We start from the raw sequence: 24,049 nt of genomic DNA, 5'->3' as shown, positions 1-24,049 counted from the left end.
CCCCATCCTGTGTAGTAATTTTAAGGGAGAGGAGAACAGCGCCCACCCCTGGTGCAGGGGATGTGTGTTTTTCCACAAACTGTTTTAACAATAAATAACTTTTTTTAAAGGAACTTCAATTGTCTGCCCAAGAGTTGCTGAACATCTTTGAATCTTCAGCTTGCTCCACTCTTCATGAACCTTGGTTGGAAAGGGAGGTCTTATTATTCCTATGTCAGGAACTGTAAGGCAGCAGGACAGTGCTTGAGAGGTGGGCTGGAGACAAGGGTTCAGAGTTCAGTTGAGGGAGCCCTGGCAGTTCTCTGCTCCACACAGACAGGGAATCTTCTCATCCTCGATGGGGAACTTGTAATCATACGTGATCTCCTCATTGACACTGATGGACTGCCGGGAGTAGATCACTATCTTCTTCTGGGATTTCACTGTGATTATTTTTGCATAGCAATTAGGCTGAAGAGAGAAAATGTATTACTAAGTCATCAGTGTGATTAGAGTTGCAAAGCTACCGGTAATTTACCATAGTTAAAGTAATATTCAATCATTTTGGTAATTAACAGAAAATATATGGCAATCTATTATAACTTTGGTAATTTATACTTGATAACTTTTGAAAAATGTAATAATGTGTAGTATTCATTTTTTATATCTATGTCCATATTGTAAATGAGTATGTAGTAGATCTAACATATGGCTAAAGAGAAAATATCCTAATTAATGATAAAAGCATCTAATCAACAATGGCATTATTATCAATGAACTCTGAAACTCTTCCAACTATTGACTTTTTCACAACTGCCAGCAGTTTGACGCCAAAACATTTACAACAAACACATATTGATATAGTAAAATAAATGAGTCTGTAAAAAATATAAAGGATATTTCATGCTGAAAACTTTATATTAAACACCAATGGTATTAACTAAGTTGATGGTAAATATTTAGGATAATGTTTTACAGCACTCATCTTATTTAATCAATTATTTAATTAATTGAACACACAGAGGACCAGAGATAATTAAAATGCACTGAAAAGATTTGGCATGGGTCCTCAGATCCTCAGAAGGTTCTACAGCTGCACCATCGAGAGCATGGTTGTTCACTGCCTGGTATGGCAACTGCTCGGCCTCTGACCGCAAGGCACTACAGAGGGTAGTGTGAATGGCCCAGTACATCATTGGGGCCAAGCTTCCTGCCATCCAGGTCCTCAATACCAGGCGGTGTCAGAGGAAGGCTCTAAAAATGGTCAAAGACTGCAGCCACCCTAGTCATAGACTGTTCTCTCTGCTACCGCACGGCAAGCGGTACCCGGAGCGCTAAGTCTAGGTCCAAGAGGCTTCTAAACAGCTTCTACCCCCAAGCCATAAGACTCCAGAACATCTAATCAAATGGCTACCCAGACTATTTGCATTGCCCACCCCCCCCCCCCCTTACACCGCTGCTACTCTCTGTTGTTGTTGTCATCTATGCATAGTCACTTCAATAACTCTACCTACATGTACATATTACCTCAACTAACTGGTGCCCCCACACATTGACTCTGTACCGGTACCCCCCTTTATATAGTCTCCACATTGACTCTGTACCGGTACCCCCCTTTATATAGTCTCCACATTGACTCTGTACCGGTACCCCCCTTTATATAGTCTCCACATTGACTCTGTACCGGTACCCCCCTTTATATAGTCTCCACATTGACTCTGTACCGGTACCCCCCTGTATATAGTCTCCACATTGACTCTGTACCGGTACCCCCCTTTATATAGTCTCCACATTGACTCTGTACCGGTACCCCCCTTTATATAGTCTCCACATTGACTCTGTACCGGTACCCCCCTGTATATAGTCTCCACATTGACTCTGTACCGGTACCCCCCTTTATATAGTCTCCACATTGACTCTGTACCGGTACCCCCCTGTATATAGTCTCCACATTGACTCTGTACCGGTACCCCCCTTTATATAGTCTCCACATTGACTCTGTACCGGTACCCCCCTTTATATAGTCTCCACATTGACTCTGTACCGGTACCCCCCTTTATATAGTCTCCACATTGACTCTGTACCGGTACCCCCCTGTATATAGTCTTCACATTGACTCTGTACCGGTACCCCCCTTTATATAGTCTCCACATTGACTCTGTACCGGTACCCCCCTTTATATAGTCTCCACATTGACTCTGTACCGGTACCCCCCTGTATATAGTCTCCACATTGACTCTGTACCGGTACCCCCCTGTATATAGTCTCGCTATTGTTGTTTTACCGCTGCTCTTTAATTACTTGCTACTTTTATTTCTTATTCTTATCCGTATTCTGGGAAACTGCATTGTTATTTGGGGGCTCGTAAGTAAGCAGCATTTCACTGTAAGGTCTACACCTGTTCGATTCGGTGCATATGACTAATACAATTTGATTTGATTTGAATTAGACACCTGTAATAATCTGAAGTACCCAAAAAGGGCCACTAGGTGTCTTGTGCTAGATTGAAAGATGCCCACAAAAATCTGGTATTTTACTGGTAAACTTTGAACGTTTCCAGTAATATACCCGCCATTTGCAACCCCTATGTGTGATAGTCTGACCATTGTATCTGTTTACAAAATGTTTCATAAATGATCAGTACTATAAATCAAACCATTTACAACACATAATAGTTCTGAAATGCAAAACATTTCCATAGACCATAAACCACTCACATTGCAGCTGTGGTTGATAAATCTGGCCAAGTTCCCATATTTAGTGGCGTCGATGATGGTATCCTGATCGACCCGGAACAGGTAGCTGCTCCCAATCCCCTCATCTTCATAGCGCTTCTCCCGCATATCTGCAATCACCTGAGGAGAGGGGTGGCGTGTCCATTCACACAAGTCACTCAGTTAAGAATTAGCTCTAGATTAAATGTACATGTAAATGAATATGTATCAAAATGTTACACCAGTCTGCTGTGACTCTTACTTCATGTCCCTTATTGTCCTACCTATTTACTGGGTACTGTGGCCCAGTCTGTGTCTCACCTGTCTGATGCACTGGCCCACATACTCAATCACCATCTCATCTGCTGCTATGGGCTCCAGGGCAAACAGGCCCCAGTCATGGATGTGACTGCGGCAGAAACGAATCCTCTTCTTGCGGAACTGAAACACAGGAATATCGTCTGTGACTAAAGCCTCATGTCGTCTGCAGAGAGATACACTGAACTGTACTGTCTGTCTGGGCACAGATGAGTGGTTGACTGACCTTAAGCTGGTTAAACCTGAGCAGGTCACTGTCACAGCTGAAGGAGGAGAGCAGACGGCGTTGTTCAGACCTGAACTCAGACCCAGACCGCAGGGAAGGGTGCGGCTGGCCTGAAAGACCTACCCCCTGCAGAAATTAAATATTGTCCATTATCAAAGCAGTCAATTATCAGGTATGGCATACATTAACATGGGGTAAGAGCTGTTCCTCTCTGAATACCTGCGTGTCTGCAGAGGGCTGGTCTGTATTCAAACACGTGCTGTTGAGGTATTTTATTTTGTCATTCTTGCTGATTTTGTAAAAGCCCTCGCTGCGGGCAGATCCTGTCACATGGTCCCACATCCAATCATTGAGCTCCTTCCTCTTCTCCGTCAAGACTCTGGTGAGTGCAAAGGGGTCAAGGGAACTAGACAATAATTCACTGATGTATAGAGGAATATGTATGCAATTCTTAATTAATTTCAATTTGCAACACTTAGTCTATAAGAAATTATTTCTAAAACATACACAATAACAGTTGAGATCCCATTAGTGTATCAGTGTCCAGTGACAGTATGGTAATAACAGCTCTGTAGTAAAGGATATGAGGGTGGGGGACCCAGAGAGTGTCACTGAGCCAGCTGAAGCCATTGTCCTGCTGTAGCAGCTTGTCATAGGTGACCTGCAGCAGCTTGGAATCCTCTTCATCCAGGCCCTCCTTCCAGACACTGTGGAGGACAGTCATCTCCTCACTTCGTGACCGACGACAGGGACTGGCCGAGAAGACAGAGGGCATGGCTCTCTGCACTGACCTCATCCTTTGCCATCGCCTCATCCTCCGCCTCATCTTCCGCCTCATCTTCCGCCTCATTCTTGGTTGTACCCTCCTCCAGGAACACTTCTCCATCTCTCTCTGGTTCTCCACATCCGCCAGCCCTGACCAGTTCTCCAGGCCCTGCAGGGGTAACTTCCTCTGGGACCCAGGATTAGGATTAAGCCACACATACCCATGGCCAGAAGTCTCTGCTGATGACTCAGACAGGCTGCTAGGAGAAGAAGCTAAAACAGGTGAGTCTGTAAGCATTTCATCACGGGATAAAGGAGCACCATTAGTCCTCTGTGAAGAGGTATTCCTGTGTGTTCTCTTGGTTGGGATGAAGTCCCTCCCAGGAGTTTGTGGGGTCCTGATGTAAAGGCCGGTGCACAGGGAGGGAAGGGGGAAAGGGTTACAGGGAGTGGGACTAAACCCCGGGCCTCCCTCTGTGAGGCCTGAATCTCTGCCCGGTGTCACTGGCACCCTCCAGGGGGTAAGGGGATTCCATAGACCCCTCTCATCTCTCCCTGGTGTTTTGGGCATGTCCTCGTATGTTGGGTACGAGGCTAAGGCAGGGGGATGAGTGGGGCGGCTCTGGGACAAAGGCTCACTGTCTGTGCGGGAAAAGGAGAGGAGGTGGTCCATAGAGTCCTCCTCACTCTCAAGGAGGGCCTCTGCTCCCCGACCAGGAGTGTGTGGCAGTTCCACCTCCTCCACAGCAGGGGGGGTTGGTTTGCTCTTGAACAGTAGGTCTGAGTCGCTGTCCCCCAGAGAGCCAGTGGGGGTGAGAGGCCGGAGGTTCTCCACGTTATCTGGTGACTCAACGCTCCATTCAGGGCTATCTATCTCCACTGCAAAATCAGGCTCCACCACTGCTGGTAGAGGAAAATAAACACTCTGTTTTGTTGAATCTAATCCCTGTAATTGCTGTCAGGCTTTAAATGCATACATAAGAGTTGTTTGAATGTTATTGAAGAGCCCTTTTATTATTATTTACCAATACATGCATGTATTTAAAATCTACCTGGCAGTCCTATGGGTGAGGGGGCCTGGAGATCATGGTGGTGCTCACTGGACAGGAGCTCCATCCCTGGGTCAGGTCGGCTTGTGCAGCTGGTGCGCCCAAAGACATCTCGAGTCAGACAGACTGAGTGCTTCTCCTCCCAAGGCTGATCCCTCAGGACCGGCTCTGACCCATCCAGTAGGTCCAGCTCTGTGCCTGGGGTAAGAGGGGCTGAGGGTGTGGCCGGGGGCTCCAGATCCATCTCCTCCTCATCTGATGACAACACCACACACTCTACCTCCCTGTTGACCTCATCAGCATCTCCATCTGTCTCCTCCTCTTCCTCTGTCTCCTGGTCAGAACTGGAGTCATAGTCTGAGAAGTCTTCACTTTCCTCAAAGGAGGAGTCAGAGGAGTCAGACTCTGAGAGGTATTCACTGTCTTCTGAGGAGTAAGACTCTACCTCTGAGAGGCTTACCCTGGCAACTTCTGGTAAATGAGAAAACAATAATGTGCATTTCAGTATGTGTAACAGATTTATTGAAGTAGATTTATTAAGCAACTATTAAAACCCCTTAAGACAAAAACTCAAAGCTTCTTAAACATTACCCTCATTTGGAGACTGTAATCCTCTTGTAACTTTAGAGAAGACCACATCTTCATCATCATCTTCATCATCATCTTCATCCTCGTCCACTTCTTCCTCTTTTTGTTCACTGTCATCATTCTCATCCCTCTGCTGAAAAAAAAACAAAAAAAACTAGTTAATGCAACTTAAACATTTAATTTGATTAAATACATTTGGCATTTCGGTATTGCTGTTGATTGACAGCTGGAAACCTCTGTGTACCTGGCGTTGGGGAACCTTGTCTGCTTCCACAGTATCCTCCTCTTTGTCTCTTGTTGGTTCCCCCTCTTTCTCTCTGCTCTCCTCTTCCCCCTCACTGTCCAGCTCCAGTGGCCTTGCATGTCTTCGCCTCACAGCTGGAATAGTTCCAGTTTTTGGGGACCTGTCCAATGTGTGATTCGTTATATTACTCTCCAGCTCTAAGGGGAAAGAGAAAGAAAGCGTTCTAAGCATTCACAATATTCTCATTGTAAAACCAATTGAAATCATACTGGGGAGTAAATATGTTGCCTTGTCCGAATGCACTGCACTAACCAGCACTCTGATGTGCATCATTAACAGGTGTGTAGAGACACTTTCTTTTGGGGTCCTCTGAGGTAGTCGATTCGTCGGACTCTTTCTTCTTTACCTACACATGAACACAAGTCACGATCATCATGATTATCACCTCCACAGACACAGTCACACTGTACCTTGTTTGAGCTCCTTCATGATACGTTTAGTTGTAGCAGCAGAAGCCTACCTTGAAGGAAGGCAGGTTGGTGGCACCACGCGGGCCAATGTTCTGTCTTAGGGAGTCTCTTGGTTTGGCCCTCACCTCCACTCTACCCTCTCTGGCATTCACAAGACTTACAGCAATCTGAAAAATGACGAAATGAAGAAGCATTATGAACATTATAGCAAAAAAACACAAGTATCAAAACAGATTATTTGCTGTGGTGTAGAAGAGTTCTGTATCTTCAACTATACTGAACTTCAACTAGGTAGTAGCTCACCTTAGCTTTCTGCTCCTGGCCATCCCACCACTCATCAAACGCCCTGAAGGCTACCCCCTCAACCATTTTACGGTTGATGTCTCTCTTCACGATGGACTTAAGCTCCTCCGTAATGACAGCCAGCACCTTTTCCACTGTGGCCTTATGAGGGTCCTCCTGCAGAGGCAGGTAGCCTGGCGGGGGCACAGAGGGGTTGAAGGTGGGCATGAAGGGAGGCAGGGGCCAGGGTTGCCCAGTAAAAGACACTGGCACACTGCCACACCCAGGCAGACCATTCACCTTGTCCATATGCACAGTGTGCAGTGTATTCAAGGGATATGGGTAAACTGGATGTAGGATAGAGGGAGGGGCTGCCATAGTTGGAGGAGGCCCAAGGATAGTGAGGGGGGGAGGAATGTGTGGAGGAAGCAGATGGAATCCTGGAGGTGGGATTGGAATAGAAAGAGGAGCAGAAATGGGATGGATGGAAGGGTGGATTTGAGGGTGAGGGTTGGAGGGAGAGAATTGAATGGGGAGGTTGGAGTGGGTGATTGATGGGGGAGGATTGGAAGAGGGAACTGAAGAGTGAGGATTGTAGGGAGGGATTGGAGCAGGGTGATTGAGAGAAGAGATTGGAAGAGGCTGTCGCAAGGAGGGAATGAAGGAGTTGACTGTGATGCTCCTGGAACGATGGCTTTTGAGATTCGACATTCCAGATTGCCCCGCATTTGAGATGTCCTTGTCTTCCCCTGGCAAATGGAGACCCTGTGAAATAAATGATAAATGAATAGATTGTAACCCCTCTCCCCAATGTGCAATGCAAGAAATCTGTCCCTAATTCTTTATCTGTGATGTTGTTTGTTAAATCTCATTAAACATATCAATGTGTTCATACTCTCTATTTTCTCCAATACCTGAGAAAATGATAAGGAATGGAGTGCCCGTCCCATATACTTTTCACTAGAGGTTGACTGATCTGCATGGTCCATCTCTGTTCCTTTACTTCTCTCCCTTTGAGTGAGAGAGAGCGTCCCAGGAGGCCAGGGGGGCTGTGAGGTCCATATTAGAGAAGGCATCCCTGGAAGGGACTCGTCTCCTTCCCACTCAGGGAGGGAAGTGGGACTGACATCCTCCAGACCATCACTGGTGGTGGGGTGGGTACAGTTCACAGGAGATCCACTACGGGCTGGGGTGTGGTCAGACTCAGGAGAGTACATTGAGACAGGGGAGAATGGGGAAACAGGGCTGTCCTGAGAGTGCACTTCAGCATCCAAACCCCTTTCACCATGTAGAGGGAGGCAGGAACTCTGAGTCTTGCTGAGAAGCATCTCAATGCGTGAGTCCAGGCTGTGGCTCTCTGCCTCTGGGATGAGGCTTCCAGGAGAGTTATTGGGAGGGGAAGGGGGCGGTTCTATAAGGCCCGCATCGGGTCCAGAAGGGGGAGACTGGGGTCTCTCCCTCAGAGGTACCACGTTCATACTTGTGGCACTGGCAGAGCTGTTGCTCAGAGGGAAAGCCTCAGAGGCAGGAGGTAGAGAGGGCACCCTCCAGGACTCCTGTTCAGGAAGGGAGAGGTGGAGGGGAGGCTCTGTGGCAGGGTTATCATCAGCCGAGGGCAGGCGGTTCTGATACCAGAAGACGGAAGATTTGTAGCTGCCGCTAGCAACCTGGGTTTGGGGCTGGAGAGGACGGTGAGGGTGGAGGTGTTTGAGGAGAGAGCTCAGCTCTGAGCTCTGATGGTGGGATCTCATATAAGGTCTCCCTGGTTGACGATAGCAGACATCGCGCCTCAAGCGTCTGTGAGCACCGTATGAGGAGTGTTCACCCTGAGTGACTTGGTGGACTGGGGTGGTGTGCTGGCTAGAGTAGCAAGAGTCCTGAGAGAGGGGGGTCCCAGACAGGCAGGGGGTATGAGGGGTGCCCTGAGAGAGGGGTGTCTGCCCAAAGCTGCCCGGTGTGTCCTGCCAGATACTGGAGTAGGCTGTGTCTAGGGAGAGAGGTGTAGCCACGCTGGTGGGACTGGAAATAGACCTTGTCAATGATGAACTCCCATCAGTCAGTTTCTGCAAAGGTTTGCTGTCCTGAAGATGGAGGAAACAAAACAGAGTGGCTAAAATGAAGCAACGAAGCATCTCACATCGCCTCAGCCGAGTCTACTCACATCACCATAACCAAAAACAACTTAGAGAAGTTGTTTTTGAGCTATTGCTCGCCTGAGGTAGAGTATCTCATGATAAGCTGTAGACCACACTATCTACCTAGAGAGTTTTCATCTGTATTGTTCGTAGCTGTTTACATAACACCACAGACTAAGACAGCATTGAATGAGCTGTATTCAGCCATGAGCAAACAAGAAAACGCTCACCCAGAGGCGGCGCTTCTAGTAGCTGGGGACTTTAATGCTGGGAAACTTAAATCCGTTTTACCTCATTTTTATCAGCATGTTAAATGTGCAACCAGAGGGAGAAAAAAAACTTTGGACCACCTTTACTCCGCACACAAAGAGACATACAAAGCTCTTCCTCGCCCCCCATTTGGCAAATCTGACCATAATTCTATCCTCCTGATTCCTGCTTACAAACAAAAATTAAAGCAGGAAGCACCAGTGACTAGATCAATAAAAAAGCGGTCAGATGAAGCAGATGCTAAGCTACAGGACTGTTTTGCTAGCACAGACTGGAAAATGTTCCGGGATTCCTCCGATGGCATTGAGGAGTACACCAGATCAGTCATTGGCTTCATCAATAAGTGCATCGATGACATCGTCCCCACAGTGACCGTACGTACGTACATACCCCAACCAGAAGCCATGGATTACAGGCAACATCCGCACTGAGCTAAAGGCTAGAGCTGCCGCTTTCAAGGAGCGGGACTCTAACCCGGAAGCTTATAAGAAATCCCGCTAAGACCTCCGACGAACCATCAAACAGGCAAAGTGTCAAAACAGGACTAAGATCGAATCGTACTACACCGGCACTGACGCTTGTCGGATGTGGCAGGGCTTGCAAACCACTACAGACAACAAAGGGAAACACAGCTGAGAACTGCCCAGTGACACGAGCCTACCAGATGAGCTAAACTACTTCTATGCTCGCTTCGAGGCAAATAACACTGAAACATGCATGAGAGCACCAGCTGTTCTAGAAGACTGTGTGATCGTGCTCTCCGCAGCCGATGTGAGTAAGACCTTTGAACAGGTCAACATTCACAAGGCTGCAGGGCCAGACGGATTACCAGGACATGTACTGCAAGCATGCGCTGACCAACTGTCAAGTGTCTTCACTGACATTTTCAACCTCTCCCTATTCAAGTCTGTAATACCAACATGTTTTAAGCAGACCACCATAGTGCTTGTGCCCAAGAACAGTAAGGTAACCTGCCTAAATGACTACCGACCCGTTGCACTCACATCTGTAGCCATGAAGTGCTTTGAAAGGCTGGTCATGGCTCACATCAACACCATTATCCCAGAAACCCTAGACCCACCCAATTTGCATACCGCCCCAACAGATCCACAGATGATGCAATCTCTATTGCACTCCACACTGCCCTTTCCCACCTGGACAAAAGCTCAGCGCTCAACACCATAGTGCCCTCAAAGCTCATCGATAAGCTAAGGACCCTGGAACAAAACACATCCCTCTGCAACTGGATCCTGGACTTCCTGACGGGCCACCCCCAGGTGGTAAGGGTAGGTAACAACATACCTTCCACGCTGATCCTCAACACAATGGCCCCCCAGAGGTGCGTGCTCAGTCCCCTCCTGTACTCCCTGTTCATTCATGACTGCACGGCCAGGCACAACTCCAACACCATCATTAAGTTTGCAGATGACACAACAGTGGTAGGCCTGATCACCGACACCGAGGAGACAGCCTATAGGGAGGAGGTCAGAGACCTGGCCGTGTGGTGCCAGGGCAACAACCTCTCCCTCAACGTGATCAAGACAAAGGAGATCATTGTGGACTACAGGAAAAACAAGCCTGAGCACAGCCCCATTCTCAGCGATGGGGCTGCAGTGGAGCAGGTTGAGAGCTTCAAGTTCCTTGGTGTCCACATCACACTAACAAACCATTGTTCCTGTTCCCAAGAAAGCTAAGGTAACTGAGCTAAACGAATACCACCCCGTAGCACTCACTTCTGTCATCATGAAGTGCTATGAGAGGCTAGTCAAGGACCATATCACGTCCACCCTACCTGACACCCTAGACCCACTCCAATTTGCTTACCGCCCCAATAGGTCCACAGACGACGCAATCGCAACCACACTGCACTAACCCATCTGGACAAGAGGAATACCTATGTGAGAATGCTGTTCATCGACTACAGCTCAGCATTTAACACCATATTACCCTCCAAACTCGTCATCAAGCTCGAGATCCTGGGTCTCGACCCCACCCTGTGCAACTGGATACTGGACTTCCTGACGGGCCACCCTCAGGTGATGAGGGTAGGTAACAACATCTCCACCCCGCTGATCCTCAACACTGGGGCCCCACAAGGGTGCATTCTGAGCCCTCTCCTGTACTCCCTGTTCACCCACGACTGCATGGCCATGCACGCCTCCAACTCAATCATCAAGTTTTCAGACGACACTACAGATGTAGATGCTTGATTACCACAACGACGAGACAGCCTACAGGGAGGAGGTGAGGACCCTCGGAGTGTTGTGTCAGGAAAATAACCTCTCACTCAACGTCAACAAAACAAAGGAGATGATCGTGGACTTCAGGAAAAAGCAGAGGGAGCACCCCCCTACCCACATCGACGGGACAGTAGTGGAGAGGGTAGTAAGTTTTAAGTTCCTCGGTGTACACATCACGGACAAACTGAATTGGTCCACCCACACAGACAGCGTGGTGAAGAAGGCGCAGCAGCGCAAATTTGGCTTGTCACCAAAACCACTCACAAACTTTTACAGATGCACAATCGAGAGCATCCTGTCAGGCTGTATCACCGCCTGGTACGTTAACTGCTCCGCCCACAACCGTAAGGCTCTCCAGAGGGTAGCGAGGTCTGCACAACGCATCACCGGGGGCAAACTACCTGCCCTCCAGGACACCTACACCACCCGATGTCACAGGAAGGCCATAAAGATCATCAAGGACAACAACCACCTGAGCCACTGCCTGTTCACCCCGCTATCATCCAGAAGGCGAGGTCAGTACAGGTGCGTCAAAGCAGGGACCGAGAGACTGAAAAACAGCTTCTATCTCAAGGCCATCAGACTGTTAAACAGCCACCACTCTCATTGAGTGGCTGCTGCCAACATACTGACTCAACTCCAGCCACTTTAATATTGGAAAAATGTAAAAAATGTATCAATAGCCACTTTAAACAATGCCACTTAATATAATGTTTACATACCCTACATTACTCATCTCATATGTATATACTGTACTCTATACCATCTACTGCGTCTTGCCATCTTTATCTAATACATGTATCACTAGCCACTTTAAACAATGCCACTTTTATATGTTTACATACCCTACATTCCTCATCTCATATGTATATACTGTACTCAATACCATCTACTGCATCTTGCCTATGCCGTTCTGTACCATCACTCATTCATATATCTTAATGTACATATTCTTCATCCCTTTACACTTGTGTGTATAAAGTAGTTGTTGTGAAATTGTTAGGTTAGATTACTCGTTGGTTATTACTGCATTTTCGGAACTAGAAGCACAAGCATTTCGCTACACTCGCATTAACATCTGCTAACCATGTGTATGTGACAAATACAATTTGATTTTATTTGAAAACTAACATGGTCAAAGCACACCAACACCAAACCTAATCCCCCCAGGAGACTGAAAAGATTTGGCATGGGTCCTCAGATCATGGGTCCTGTAGAACCCTCAAAAGGTTCTACAGCTGCACCATCGAGAGCATCCTGACTGGTTGCATCACTGCCTGGTATGGCAACTGCAAGGCAGAGGGTAGTACGAACGGCCCAGTACATCACTGGGGCAAAGCTTCCTGCCATCCAGGACCTCTATACCAAGCAGTGTCAGAGGAAGGCCTTAAAAATTGTCAAAGACTCCAGCCACCCTATTCATAGACTGTTCTCTCTGCTACTGCACGGCAAGCGGTACCGGAGTGCCAAGTCTAGGTCCAAGAGGCTTCTAAACAGCTTCTACTCCCAAGCCATAAGACTCCAGAACATCTAATCAAATGGCTACCCAGACTATTTGCATTGCCCCCCCCCCCCCCCCTTCACACTGCTGCTACTCTCTGTTGTTATCATCTATGCATAATCACTTCAATAACTCTGGCTACATGTGCATATTACCTCAACTAACCAGTGCCCCCGCACATTGGCTCTGTACCGGTACCCCTCTGTATATAGTCTCACTATTGTTATTTTGCTGCTGTTGTTAACTTTATTTCTTATTCTTGTCTGTATTTTTTTTAACTGCATTGTTGGTTAGGGACTCATAAGTAAGCATTTCACTGTAAGGACTACACCTGTTGTATTTGGCGCATGTGACTAATACAATTTGATTTGATTTTAATGAGCAGTAATAAACATAAGATTGAATTCTGTCTGTCAAAGAACAATGGAACACATTAGAACAGTAGAGCAGTAAAACTCTATTACCTGCAATCTCTCAGTTAGGCGTTGGAGGGTGTGCTCATCACTGCCCAGTGGCAATGTCGAAGGGGTGTAGAGTCCACTAACAAGAAGATGGAAGTACCGCATTCTGTTTTTACCTATAAAAGGATTAGAGTCAGATGGATCACTACCCAAAAGCCAATTGAAAATCATAAATCATAATCTATTACCACATTTATTGACATTAGTTATGTATGTGTAATTAAGCCTATTTTCAATGATCAATCAATTATATTAACCTACCCTTTGGATCAAGTTCCACGTGGATAATGTTCCCCATGACAGAGGTGTCATGAAGGTGTTCCACAGTGTTCTTTGCAGCCTTGACTGTGTCGAAGATGACTTTAGCAATTCCTAAATGCTTCTTGTTTTTAGGATTATACAAGATTTCCACTTCCTCAATCTGTCCGTACTTTATGCACATGTCAGTCAAGAAACCCTCCCTTACGTTGTCATTTAACCTGGCAAATGTCACTTCCTTGGGTGGGCCGACATAGCATTCATCAATCTATAAACATTAATCAGATAACAGATTGTCAGTTGGTAAACAATTATTATTATCCATCTAAGATTGCATTTCACATGATGTCATCACAGAAAATGAGGTGTTACCTTAAATTTGGGGACCAGCAGGTCAGTGTCTCTGAATTTGGTCCAAAGACGACAGATTCTGGGATCCCGGACAGAATCCACAGGAAATGCCCCTAAGTCCTGAACCTGATAAAGCATACATCAAGGACATAAGAACACTCATGTGGGAACAGAAAAAAAAGTGTGTTGTCAAAAGAAAGTTTAGGTCAGGGGCAACAGTATCTGTAATAACATTCAACAAGTAGCCTAACACAACTAGATGTAAAAATCCAAAATTAAATTTACTCACTGGCATGTTGAAATGATGCCCATCGTAACGATACACTTTATAAAACCCATTCTTCAACGCAGGGTCTACGATCAACTTGCAGCTCCTCCAGTGCTGAGGATGTTTTTCTCCGTGATTTACCTGATGGTTGATTTCCATTACATTCACCACACCTGAAAACGTAAACAGTAGGTCTATTGAACATACGGCATACGCAATAGCCTATATTACACGCCATGTTTAAAATATTTATTTAACAACATGTAAAACAAAAAAACATTGTTCTATGCGACACGATAAAATGCACAAATGTGATGGTAGACTGACTACTCGTTAGAGATTTTATCATCTGGTCCAAGCCATTGAAACACGCCCTGACAGGTGATGGAGAGATGGCGATTCACCTGTAGCTACCAATACAATGTTATTGTTATTCGTGGCATGTTTTGCTGGTCTTGAGCACATTTTTATCGCGCTTTTCTTTTAATCGAGAATATGTTGCAATGTTTATTTCTAATTTTCTCTTACCTGCACCGAAAGCTGCCTCCCACGGACCTACATTGTGCACCTGTTGTCATAGCACTTTTTTCCTTCCAGTTTACAGTATTGGGGACTGGGGACGGGAGTCTATTTATGAATCACTCCGCACATTCGATACTTTGAACGGAAGAAAATAATGTCAAGCTTCTGTCAATAAAATAGGCCTACATTAAAATATAAAAGGTTTACTATATGTAAAGTTATAGAAATATGGAGAGTGTGGGATCTAGACGACGAATTGTTGGAGAAAGTACCTAAATCTACAATCATTCATCAGGTGTTCCCCAAAAAAGAAAGGAAAACAAACACAGTACAGGTCACCCACCTCAGTTACTGATCACTGTGTTTTATTAAATCATTTTTATTATTGGATTCTACCTACGGTATATGGATTCTACAAACAAGCAGAGTATTCGTACATAAATGATCTACTATCTGATTGATGTACATACTTTAGCATTTGATCCACTAGGTGGCATATATATTTAATCTGTTTTGAAAGGGTGGAACAGCGCCAATTGCAACAGACAGCCATAATACTAAAGGGTCTGTTTCCATGACCCATATTAAAGCATTTCCATTTGTTCACTCTCCTGCAAAAGGTTGATTTTGTTCTGGAGCTAATGAACAAGAGCTTTCCAGGTTCTTTTGATTGTATCTCTTCTGGCTTTCATGTGTTCCTTGACAGGGTTGGTGAGTAACGGATTACATGTAATCTGTTACAAGTAAGGGATTACAAAAACCGATAACTGTAATCCGTTACGTTACCAGCAAAAGTATTGTAATCAGATTACAGATACTTTTGAAAAACTAGATGATTACTTGAGGATTATTTTTAAATTCAGAAAGGATGTTTGTGAAAACAAAATCTTGGACACTTCTGTTTTCTCAATGACATTCAAATCAACATTGAAAAAGGCGCAAATGTAAGTTTGTTCCACCTGAGCGAGTCTGACCACAAGTCAGAGACCACTATGATGACACACCAAATGTGTTTTATGGATCGAGGGAAAAGAGCAGGAATAGGCTTTTGTAGGCTACAGTCCAAGCTATGTCTTCCAATGGTGCGACTGCTGTCGGCATCCAAATGTATCCAATTTGACTAAAAATTTAGCTTGGGGGTATCAGGATGACAGCAATAGTGTAGTCTACTGTGAAATGGATATCACGTGTTATTGATATCTACATAGCGCATTGATGTGATCTGTTGCTCTCTGTGGTTGTTGTGGATAGCTGTTCACAAATCTAAAAGTGTATTTGAACACACTACTGCTTATCAATCATTGTTTTTGAAACCAGTAGACAGCCAGAGAAAATGCATTCTTGCAACAGCCACGTCGTGCGGATCCCAGCCTGTGGAATAAAAGTGGGGCTTTTATTGTTCAATCTAATTCATGCTTATAAAAAAAATCCAAGGTCTAATGGAAAAACTCACACACTTTTGATATACTTAAGTCTGTAGTTGCGACATCCATATATCCATTGATTCTTGAAGTATATAAATGCCTCATGAGCTTAGTTCAACTGTCACACTCCATGAGACCCCATCGAAGACAAGCTTATTTTTCTCCAATGTTTGTAAACATTGTCAATGTAAACAAACACTGTATATCCTCATAACATGGTTAAAACAATAATTTTGATATCATGGATGGTCAGTCCTTGCATCCATAACTCTGTCTATTAATCTGAGTATCACGCGTCAGGTAAGACCTGGATGCAGACAACATCGAAGGAACAACAGTTTATTAATCGAACAGAGGCAGGCAACAGACAGGTCAAGGGCAGGCAGATGGCAGTAATCCAGATAGGTGGAACAAGGTACAGGACGGCAGGCAGGCTCAGGTTCAGGTTCAGAGCAGGCAGAATGGTCAACACCGGGAAAACAAGGAAACTGGAACAATTGAGAGACAGGAGCAGAGGGAAAAATGCTGGTAGGCTTGACAAAACAAAATGAATTGGCAACAGACAAACAGAGAACACAGGTATAAAAACACTGGGGATAATGGGGAAGATGAGCGGCACCTGGAGGGAGGTGGAGACAATCGCAAAGACAGGTGAAACAGATCAGGGTGTGACAGTACCCTCCCCTCTAGGTACACCACCTGGCATCCTACCTGGGCGCACACCTGGCTGACCAGGGTGCCGGCATTGGAACTCAGAGATGAGGTCTGGGTCCAGGTTGTCCCTAGCGGGGACCCAGCACCTCTCCTCCGGGCCATAACCAATCCCAGTCAACCAGGTACTGGAATGCCCTGCCCAGAGGTCGAACCTTCAGGAGACGCCTCACCGTATACGCCGGTTGCCCATCGATGAGCCGGGGAAGAGAGGTGGGTCTGGAAACAGGAGACAAAGGGCTGTGAGACATGGGTTTGATTTTATACACATGAAAAGTGAGCTGTATATTGAGGGTATGGGGCAACAGAAGGTAAACAGCAGAGGGGCTAATGTCCTTGGAGATGGGGAAGGGGCGATAAACATCGGGGACAGTTTGCAAGACTACACCTGGAGGGGCAGATCCCAGGTTGACAGCCACACCATCTGCCCAAGACGATACCGGGGAGCCGGGGTCCGGTGGCGGTCTGCTTGTCGTTGATACCTGGAGGTGTTCTTCAGCGGAGGACAAACATCTGGGCCGAAGGACCGCCAACATCTTCCTCTTACTCAGGGAAGAGCGGAGGCTGATAGCCCAGGGAACACTCAAAGGGCGAGAGATTTAGATGACCTCTGATTAACACATGGACACATTCTAAGTGCTAGGTTGCTATTTGGCAGAGCAAGGAAGGGTGTTGCAGGCATATTCGACCCACACCAGTTGCTGACTCCAGGTGGTGGGGTTGGCAGAGACCAGGCTGCAAAGGGTCGTCTCCAAGTCTTGGTTGGCTCGCTGTGACTGGCCATTGGACTGGGGGTGGAATCTGGAGAACAGCCTGGGCGACGAACCAATGAGCATGCAGAACGCCTTCCAAACCCGGGACAAGAACTGAGGACCCCAATCAGAGACCATGTCCACCGGGAGTCCATGGATCCGGAAGACGTGCTGCACGACTGGGCCGTCTCTTTGGCCGAGGGTAGCTTGAGGAGAGGGATGAAGTTGGCGGCCTTGGAAAACAGGTTGACCACTGTCACGATGGGGGTGTTGCCATCAGACGGGGGAAGACTCGTGACAAAGTCCAGTGATATGTGAGACCAGGGATGGTGAGGAACAGGCAATGGTTGAAGAAGACGAGCTTGCCGAGGAGTCATGTTCTGCGCACAAACCGTGCATGATCTCAGTATATATACACCTGTTCTGAAAGTCCCCAGAGTCTGCAACACCACGAAGCAAGGGGCAGCACCAAGCAAGCGGCACCATGAAGACCAAGGAGCTCTCCAAACAGGTCAGGGACAAAGTTGTGGAAAAGTACAGATCAGAGTACTTTTTCCATTAAATCTATTATTAAAAAACTGAACGAATATGGCACCACAACAAACCTGCCACGAGAGGACCGCCCACCAAAACTCACAGACTAGGCAAGGAGGGCATTAATCAGAGAGGCAACAAAGAGACCAAAGATAACCCTGAATGAGCTGCAAAGCTCCACGGCGGAGATTGGAGTATCTGTCCATGGGACCACTTTAAGCCGTACACTCCACACAGCTGGGCTTTACGGAAGAGTGGCCAGAAAAAAATAATCAAACATGTTTGGTGTTCGCCAAAAGGCATGTGGGAGACTCCTCAGACATATGGAAGAAAGTATTCTGGTCAGATGAGACTAAAATTTGAATAGATATGCATGCTCAAGTATTCTGTTTTTTTTGTCTTATTTCTTGTTTGACTTCTCCCGAGCCCGTACGGGAGTTGTAGCGATGAGACAAGATAGTAGCTACTACAACAATTGGATACTACGAAATTGGGGAGAAAAAGGGGTAAAATTCAAAAAAAAATATATATATATATATAAAAAAAAAGAATAAAAAAAAAGAAAGTAACCCAACCCTATTCCTGGATAAGGCATTGGTGGGCTCGTGGTACTCAACCAAGAGGAGTAGGAAACTGTGGTCCTCAGGCCAAAACCCCATCACATGGGTAGATTTCATACATATGTTGAATGTATTGATGCATTGAATGCATTGAATTTGCCATGCCACTTACATAATAATAAGTAATTAGTATTGGGTTTATTGAAAATGCAATACAAGTGGTTGAATTAGGGTTGTGTGATTGGAATGGGAGACTGATTAGAAGTGTTTGAACAAAAACATCAAGAGCATTGTTATGTTATGTTTGTGAGAGTAATTACAAGGCGAATCCCCACATTTGTGAGTGGTAATTCAATTTCTAATGGACTTAATTTATATATCTGCCAATTGCTTTTTGACAACAGAACTAGTTCATGTCAGAGAGTCTTACAATATTTTTCTTATAAACAGCATGAGCTGGCGCACACCCAGAGAACATTATTTAGTGTAGAGGTGCTGACTAACAGAGAATAAACTATAAAAACAGAGAGTTGCAGACTCCATATATATAACCTCCCTGTTATTTACTGGTTCAAAAAACACCAATGTTTCTGCATCACTGTGCCTTCAGGTTTTTTTTTTCTAAAAACACCCAACAGGAAGAGTTACCTCAGAGTAGTAGGACAAGGTTTATGTTTTTTTGGCCTCTCAATTAGGAATATCACAACTTTTTTCATAATCTGAGCAGGGTGAATAGACCAAAAGGAAGATCAAAGCTGAGCTCTACTTGGAGTGTTCAGCCAAATACAAGGAGAACGTGGAGGACATATTCAGAGAGGCTACCAAACAAGCCCTTGCAGCAAACAAGGAAATCCAGAAAGGCAAAGAGGAACGGATTCTGTGCCCTTCTGTGACCCAAGAGATAATGCTATCCACCACCGTGAGCTCCTGATACAGACAATACTCTAGCCCTACTCAGGGAAAACACAGATGATGAGACTACTTCTCCCTACGAGTCCTCTTATAATATTGTTTCTGCATTTTACCCTTCTGCTAACTGACTTCCTTTGTTGTTCCTTCCTGCTAATTCTTGACATATTGTCAAAATGTGTTTCTTTAATAGAAATGAACAACGCCCTCAAGTTATAGAACCACAAATGGGGACAGTTGGTCTTAGAAAGTTAAGGATGCATGAGGAAGAAGTTGAAGGTACCATTGTATAATAATTGAAAGTTCCATTGTATTTTTCATTTGGATGTATCCAAATCTTTTAATTTATACAAAAGAGAAGGTTGACTCAAACAGTAATTCACATAGTACATCTCATTGATGTAATGAAAACTTTTAAAAAACATGATTAAATGAACCAACATAAATCTGGATTAGCTTGTAGAATTCATTCTTCCATAAGCCTAGGGTTGTTATGCATAATAACAATTGCACTTTGACTCCAGTCCTTCTAATGACAATGAATGTAATCAGATATGACATACAAAATATGTATAATGTATTTCAGAAATGTTAATGATTGCCTAATAAAGAGGTTTTCTCAATCCAATTCACTTACCTTTGGGGAGACAAAGCACATTGTAACGGATTTACAGTATACGACTATAAAACTATTCAACCCCTTGGATTTGGCAACAGACACAAGGCAGTATAGTCAGAGTAAACATAATTAAGTGGGGCTTAATAAGCCCTCAAACAGAACATCTTAAAAACATCAAATGGCATTTAAAGGGGATGTTTTAAAAAAGGCGTCAACCATCATCCAATATACTGACGCATAAAATAATTAAAAAAAAAAACACAAATAATCATGCCATTATTTTATTAAAGTAATATGTGCACTTGGATCACATTCAAAGGTTGACGATAAAGATCTGAAGTTTTGCCTCCATTTAAATGAATTTAGAAGTAGCTACTTGTGACTTCACATACATGCAAAACAATCAGTGCTTTACAGTATTGTTAAAAGGAAGTACATTATGTTGAGGACAATATTTCAGCCTAATATTTTCACAACCACAGTATAAGAGTTCACCTATCATGTAACAACAGTATGAGGAGTGTGCTTAAAATGCATTAACTTATCAAAAAACCATCAGAGCATATCTTTAATTATCAATAATGTTGAGTTTAAAAAGTTTAAATATAAATATTCCAACCCTGATGGACAGATTAAGGTCACCTGACTAAAAAATATCTGAAATTCTGCACTTCGCTTGCACCATAACTATTATAGCAGTTATTACATGTTATACTCTCCTGGGGAGTTTCACTTTCATGGAAATTGGCCGGTTATCATTTGTAAATTAATTATTCTAGCTACTTCACAAAATGTTCATCCCACACTTTTAGTGTTCCCCAGCCGCCATAGACAAAACTTTGTGATATAAATACAAATATCATCTATTTAATGAAGATATCCAAAAATATTCAACTACAAATTTCACATTCAGATCTGTTTCTGAACACATAAGGAAGACAATAGACATGCAGCAAAGTAATAAAATAAAAAAAGTTGCTTGAGTCCAATCGAATGAACAATACAAAGCAAATTCTCCTGACCTTTCCACAACCATTTTAGCAAATAGAAAAGGCCTAGAGCAGTCCAAATCCCAATACAAAACATCTGTATAAATGATATATTACTATATAAAGTATCCTTTCTCATGGTGCTCATGCAAATAGATAAAAAAAAAAAAAAGCTTCATTATAGATTTCTTACAGCTGTCTAATTCCCGTTAGGGGAAGTGGACAGAGGAGGGCTGCAGACTGGTCGTCTCTGCCCTGTGGTCCAGCTGGTTCTGCAGCCGGGTGATATTGGACAGCTCCTCCAGCTCCTGAAACTGACGATCAGTTTTGTGACTGACCAGAGAGCGGTAGAAGTGCACAGCGAAGACGATAAACACCAATCCAAATGGCACCATGATGGAGGTGGAGGCAATGGCTGCCGCCTCACCAGAACTGATGGTGCCATTATCAGTTGGGCGCCTGAGGGGCAGGAACTTGACCCAGCACAGCAGAACCACCTCGGTCAGGAAGAGCAGGGTACCAATAACAGTGGAGAAGGCCCAGGCCAGCTCAATGTGGCGGTGCATGCGCTCATGGGGTGACTCGTTGACCGAGTTCAAGTTGTGAACGTTGCTGACGGCCTCCAGGTTTGGCAGGATACAGGTGCTGATCATCAGGGCGAAGAGGTGCACTGCCACTAGGACAGTGGTGCAGGCGCTGAAGGCTATCAGCAGCCCTGGGGGATACACATGATCTGGCTCCAGCTGCACCTCCACCATAGCCACCTGAAATACAGAGAGGCATTTTAACACGAAACACTGACCGAGAGAGCAACGACCAGGATCTGATTCAGAACAATTTGAACAGAGACAATTATCTATTTTATAGCTCAACCACTGCAAGTGACAATTCCATGTTTTTCTCTGTTGGGTGCCGGCTGTACAGAAAGATGTAGCCTAACCCCTGTGGCCAGGTGACAATTGTACTGGGTCTAACTGTCTGTTGGGTGAGTGACTGTCAGATTAAATGTTATTGGCTTGTATGGTACGGTAGGATATTCTGTAGTTAATTTGTGGTAGGTTAAGGTTTAGATAGAACTCTGACTCACTAATGGCATCCTTACTTTGTATCTGGCCTTGCACAGAGGTTTAAACTTGCAGAGACATTTCAATGCATTCAACTATGCCCCAAATCTATGCGTCACAAATTGCAATGTATCCGGTTTCATACAGATTTATTTTAAATGTTTAATTGTATCGTTAAATCTGTCCACCAGTTATTTTCAATCAAAAAGTTGTGGTTTATCCAGCATTATAAACCAGGTAGCTTGGGTCCTGGATCCTGAAACAACATTCCAGCCATGTGTAAATCAGAAAATATACCACAGGTATGAAGCAAAACTAGTTGTTTACTATTATATGTATGTTGGTATCCTGTTTATAATAGCAACAGGCACCTCTGGGGTTTGTGATTTATGGCCAATACGCCACTGTTAAGGGTTGTATCCAGGCACTCTGCTTCCCGTCGTACTTAAGAACAGCCCTTAACCGTGGTATATTGGCCATATACCACAACCCTTGTGCCTTATTGCTTAAATATACCATGTCTGTTCTTAAGCATGATGCAACGCGGAGTATACAACCCTTAGTCGTGGTATATTGGCCACATATCACAAACCCCCGAGGTGCCTTATTACTATTATAAACTGGTTACTAATGTAATTAGAGCAGTAAAAATAAATGTTGTCATACCCGTTGTATACGGTCTGATATACCACGGCTGTTAGCCAATCAGCATTCAGCACTCGAACCACCCAGTTTATAATGGCCATGACAAATCGGGTGGTTAAAGCCCTGAATGCTAAAAACAAGATCAAATCATTCAGGTCTAGAAAGATGCCTGAGTTTCCGACTTGTATGATCCATCAAATTGCTTTTTCTTGAATGCACTGTAGTCTGAGAATTCCAAGTTCCCAGTTGATTTGAATGAGACATCATCCCTGAGCTCCGACTTCTCCCACATGCTGACCTCTGACTTCACGTACTAAGGGAATGACCTCGATAACATTTTCAGCAGATATATTTAACAACAAAATATTATTTATAAAAACGAATCTATTAATGATGATTTTTTAACACTATAATTTGTTTATAGACATGATAGCTGTGAGCCCACTTTCAGTTTATGGTTGACACGGCTTGTTGGCCATTACATTAGCCAATCGGCGTTTCTCAACAAGTTCAAAGCACTTGAATTGGTATTTACAACTGGTAATTACTACCTTCCCACTCGGTTACGAACGCTACATTATTAGATAGTCAAATAGGCCGGTAGGTGTCATGTGTCATGAAATTGTGCGTCATATAACTCAATTTTGGCAAAGTTGCCAGAATCCTCTCCAAACTCTCTGAGTCCAGTACTCACCATCGCGAAACCCGACAGGAGAGCTGAAGTTCTGCTCGTAGCCTTCAGCTTTGCTCGACTCAAGTAAAGTTTTCTCCATGACAGAGCTTGCAAAGAGTGTTCGTTCAAACTCATTGCTGGCTACCGTTATAACTTTTCAAGCAGTCAACCTGTAGTTCTACACAAGATGCGGTCTCATGCGAATTGACATATAATTGAACTTCTAAACTAAAGAAGAAAAAAAACGTTATTTCTATAAACGTTAACCTTCTGCTACTGTTGCCATAACTAATTCAGGAAACACAAGATATTATTTTACCCACAATCCAATGCTGTTTCTGTGTGCGGCGCAGTTTACTGCTTGCGGTAGTTGTAGTGCGCCTATGAACATTCCTGTAGATTTCCTCGGTGGGGTTGTATGTCTAGATCTGTGGGTGCACTTTTGAATAGGTCACATCAACTTCGCCTAAAGAATGCAAACAACGTGTTGAATACCGTGGGATGATTATATTTAAATGTGTGTGTCCA

At 44.6% G+C, this 24,049-nt stretch overlaps 2 protein-coding genes across 2 annotated transcripts; both read right to left on the bottom strand.

Moving 5' to 3' along the window:
- Positions 1-276: 276 nt before the first annotated feature.
- LOC139411990 (histone-lysine N-methyltransferase SETD1B-A-like) lies at positions 277-14,278 on the bottom strand. Its single transcript, XM_071158759.1, has 17 exons — positions 14,141-14,278; positions 13,873-13,977; positions 13,504-13,768; positions 13,246-13,358; positions 7,550-8,716; positions 6,657-7,400; positions 6,404-6,520; positions 6,196-6,289; positions 5,884-6,080; positions 5,643-5,769; positions 5,055-5,522; positions 3,823-4,902; positions 3,457-3,623; positions 3,238-3,363; positions 3,015-3,134; positions 2,697-2,834; positions 277-450 (listed from the first exon to the last, which is right to left on the bottom strand). The coding sequence occupies exons 1-17, from the start codon at positions 14,276-14,278 to the stop codon at positions 277-279; spliced, it is 5,340 nt and encodes a 1,779-aa protein (XP_071014860.1).
- A 5,566-nt stretch (positions 14,279-19,844) lies between these two features.
- LOC139410842 (calcium release-activated calcium channel protein 1-like) lies at positions 19,845-23,852 on the bottom strand. The gene is made up of 2 exons (XM_071156413.1): positions 23,543-23,852; positions 19,845-21,903 (listed from the first exon to the last, which is right to left on the bottom strand). Exons 1-2 carry the CDS (start codon positions 23,654-23,656, stop codon positions 21,349-21,351), a joined length of 669 nt encoding a protein of 222 aa, XP_071012514.1. The 5' UTR covers positions 23,657-23,852; the 3' UTR covers positions 19,845-21,348.
- Between the last annotated feature and the right edge of the window lie 197 nt (positions 23,853-24,049).

This window comes from Oncorhynchus clarkii, chromosome 6, assembly GCF_045791955.1.
Source record: "Oncorhynchus clarkii lewisi isolate Uvic-CL-2024 chromosome 6, UVic_Ocla_1.0, whole genome shotgun sequence".
NCBI lineage: Eukaryota > Metazoa > Chordata > Actinopteri > Salmoniformes > Salmonidae > Oncorhynchus > Oncorhynchus clarkii.
Note: the sequence above shows the minus strand (reverse complement) of the source record. Positions and strands in the feature narration are given on the sequence as shown.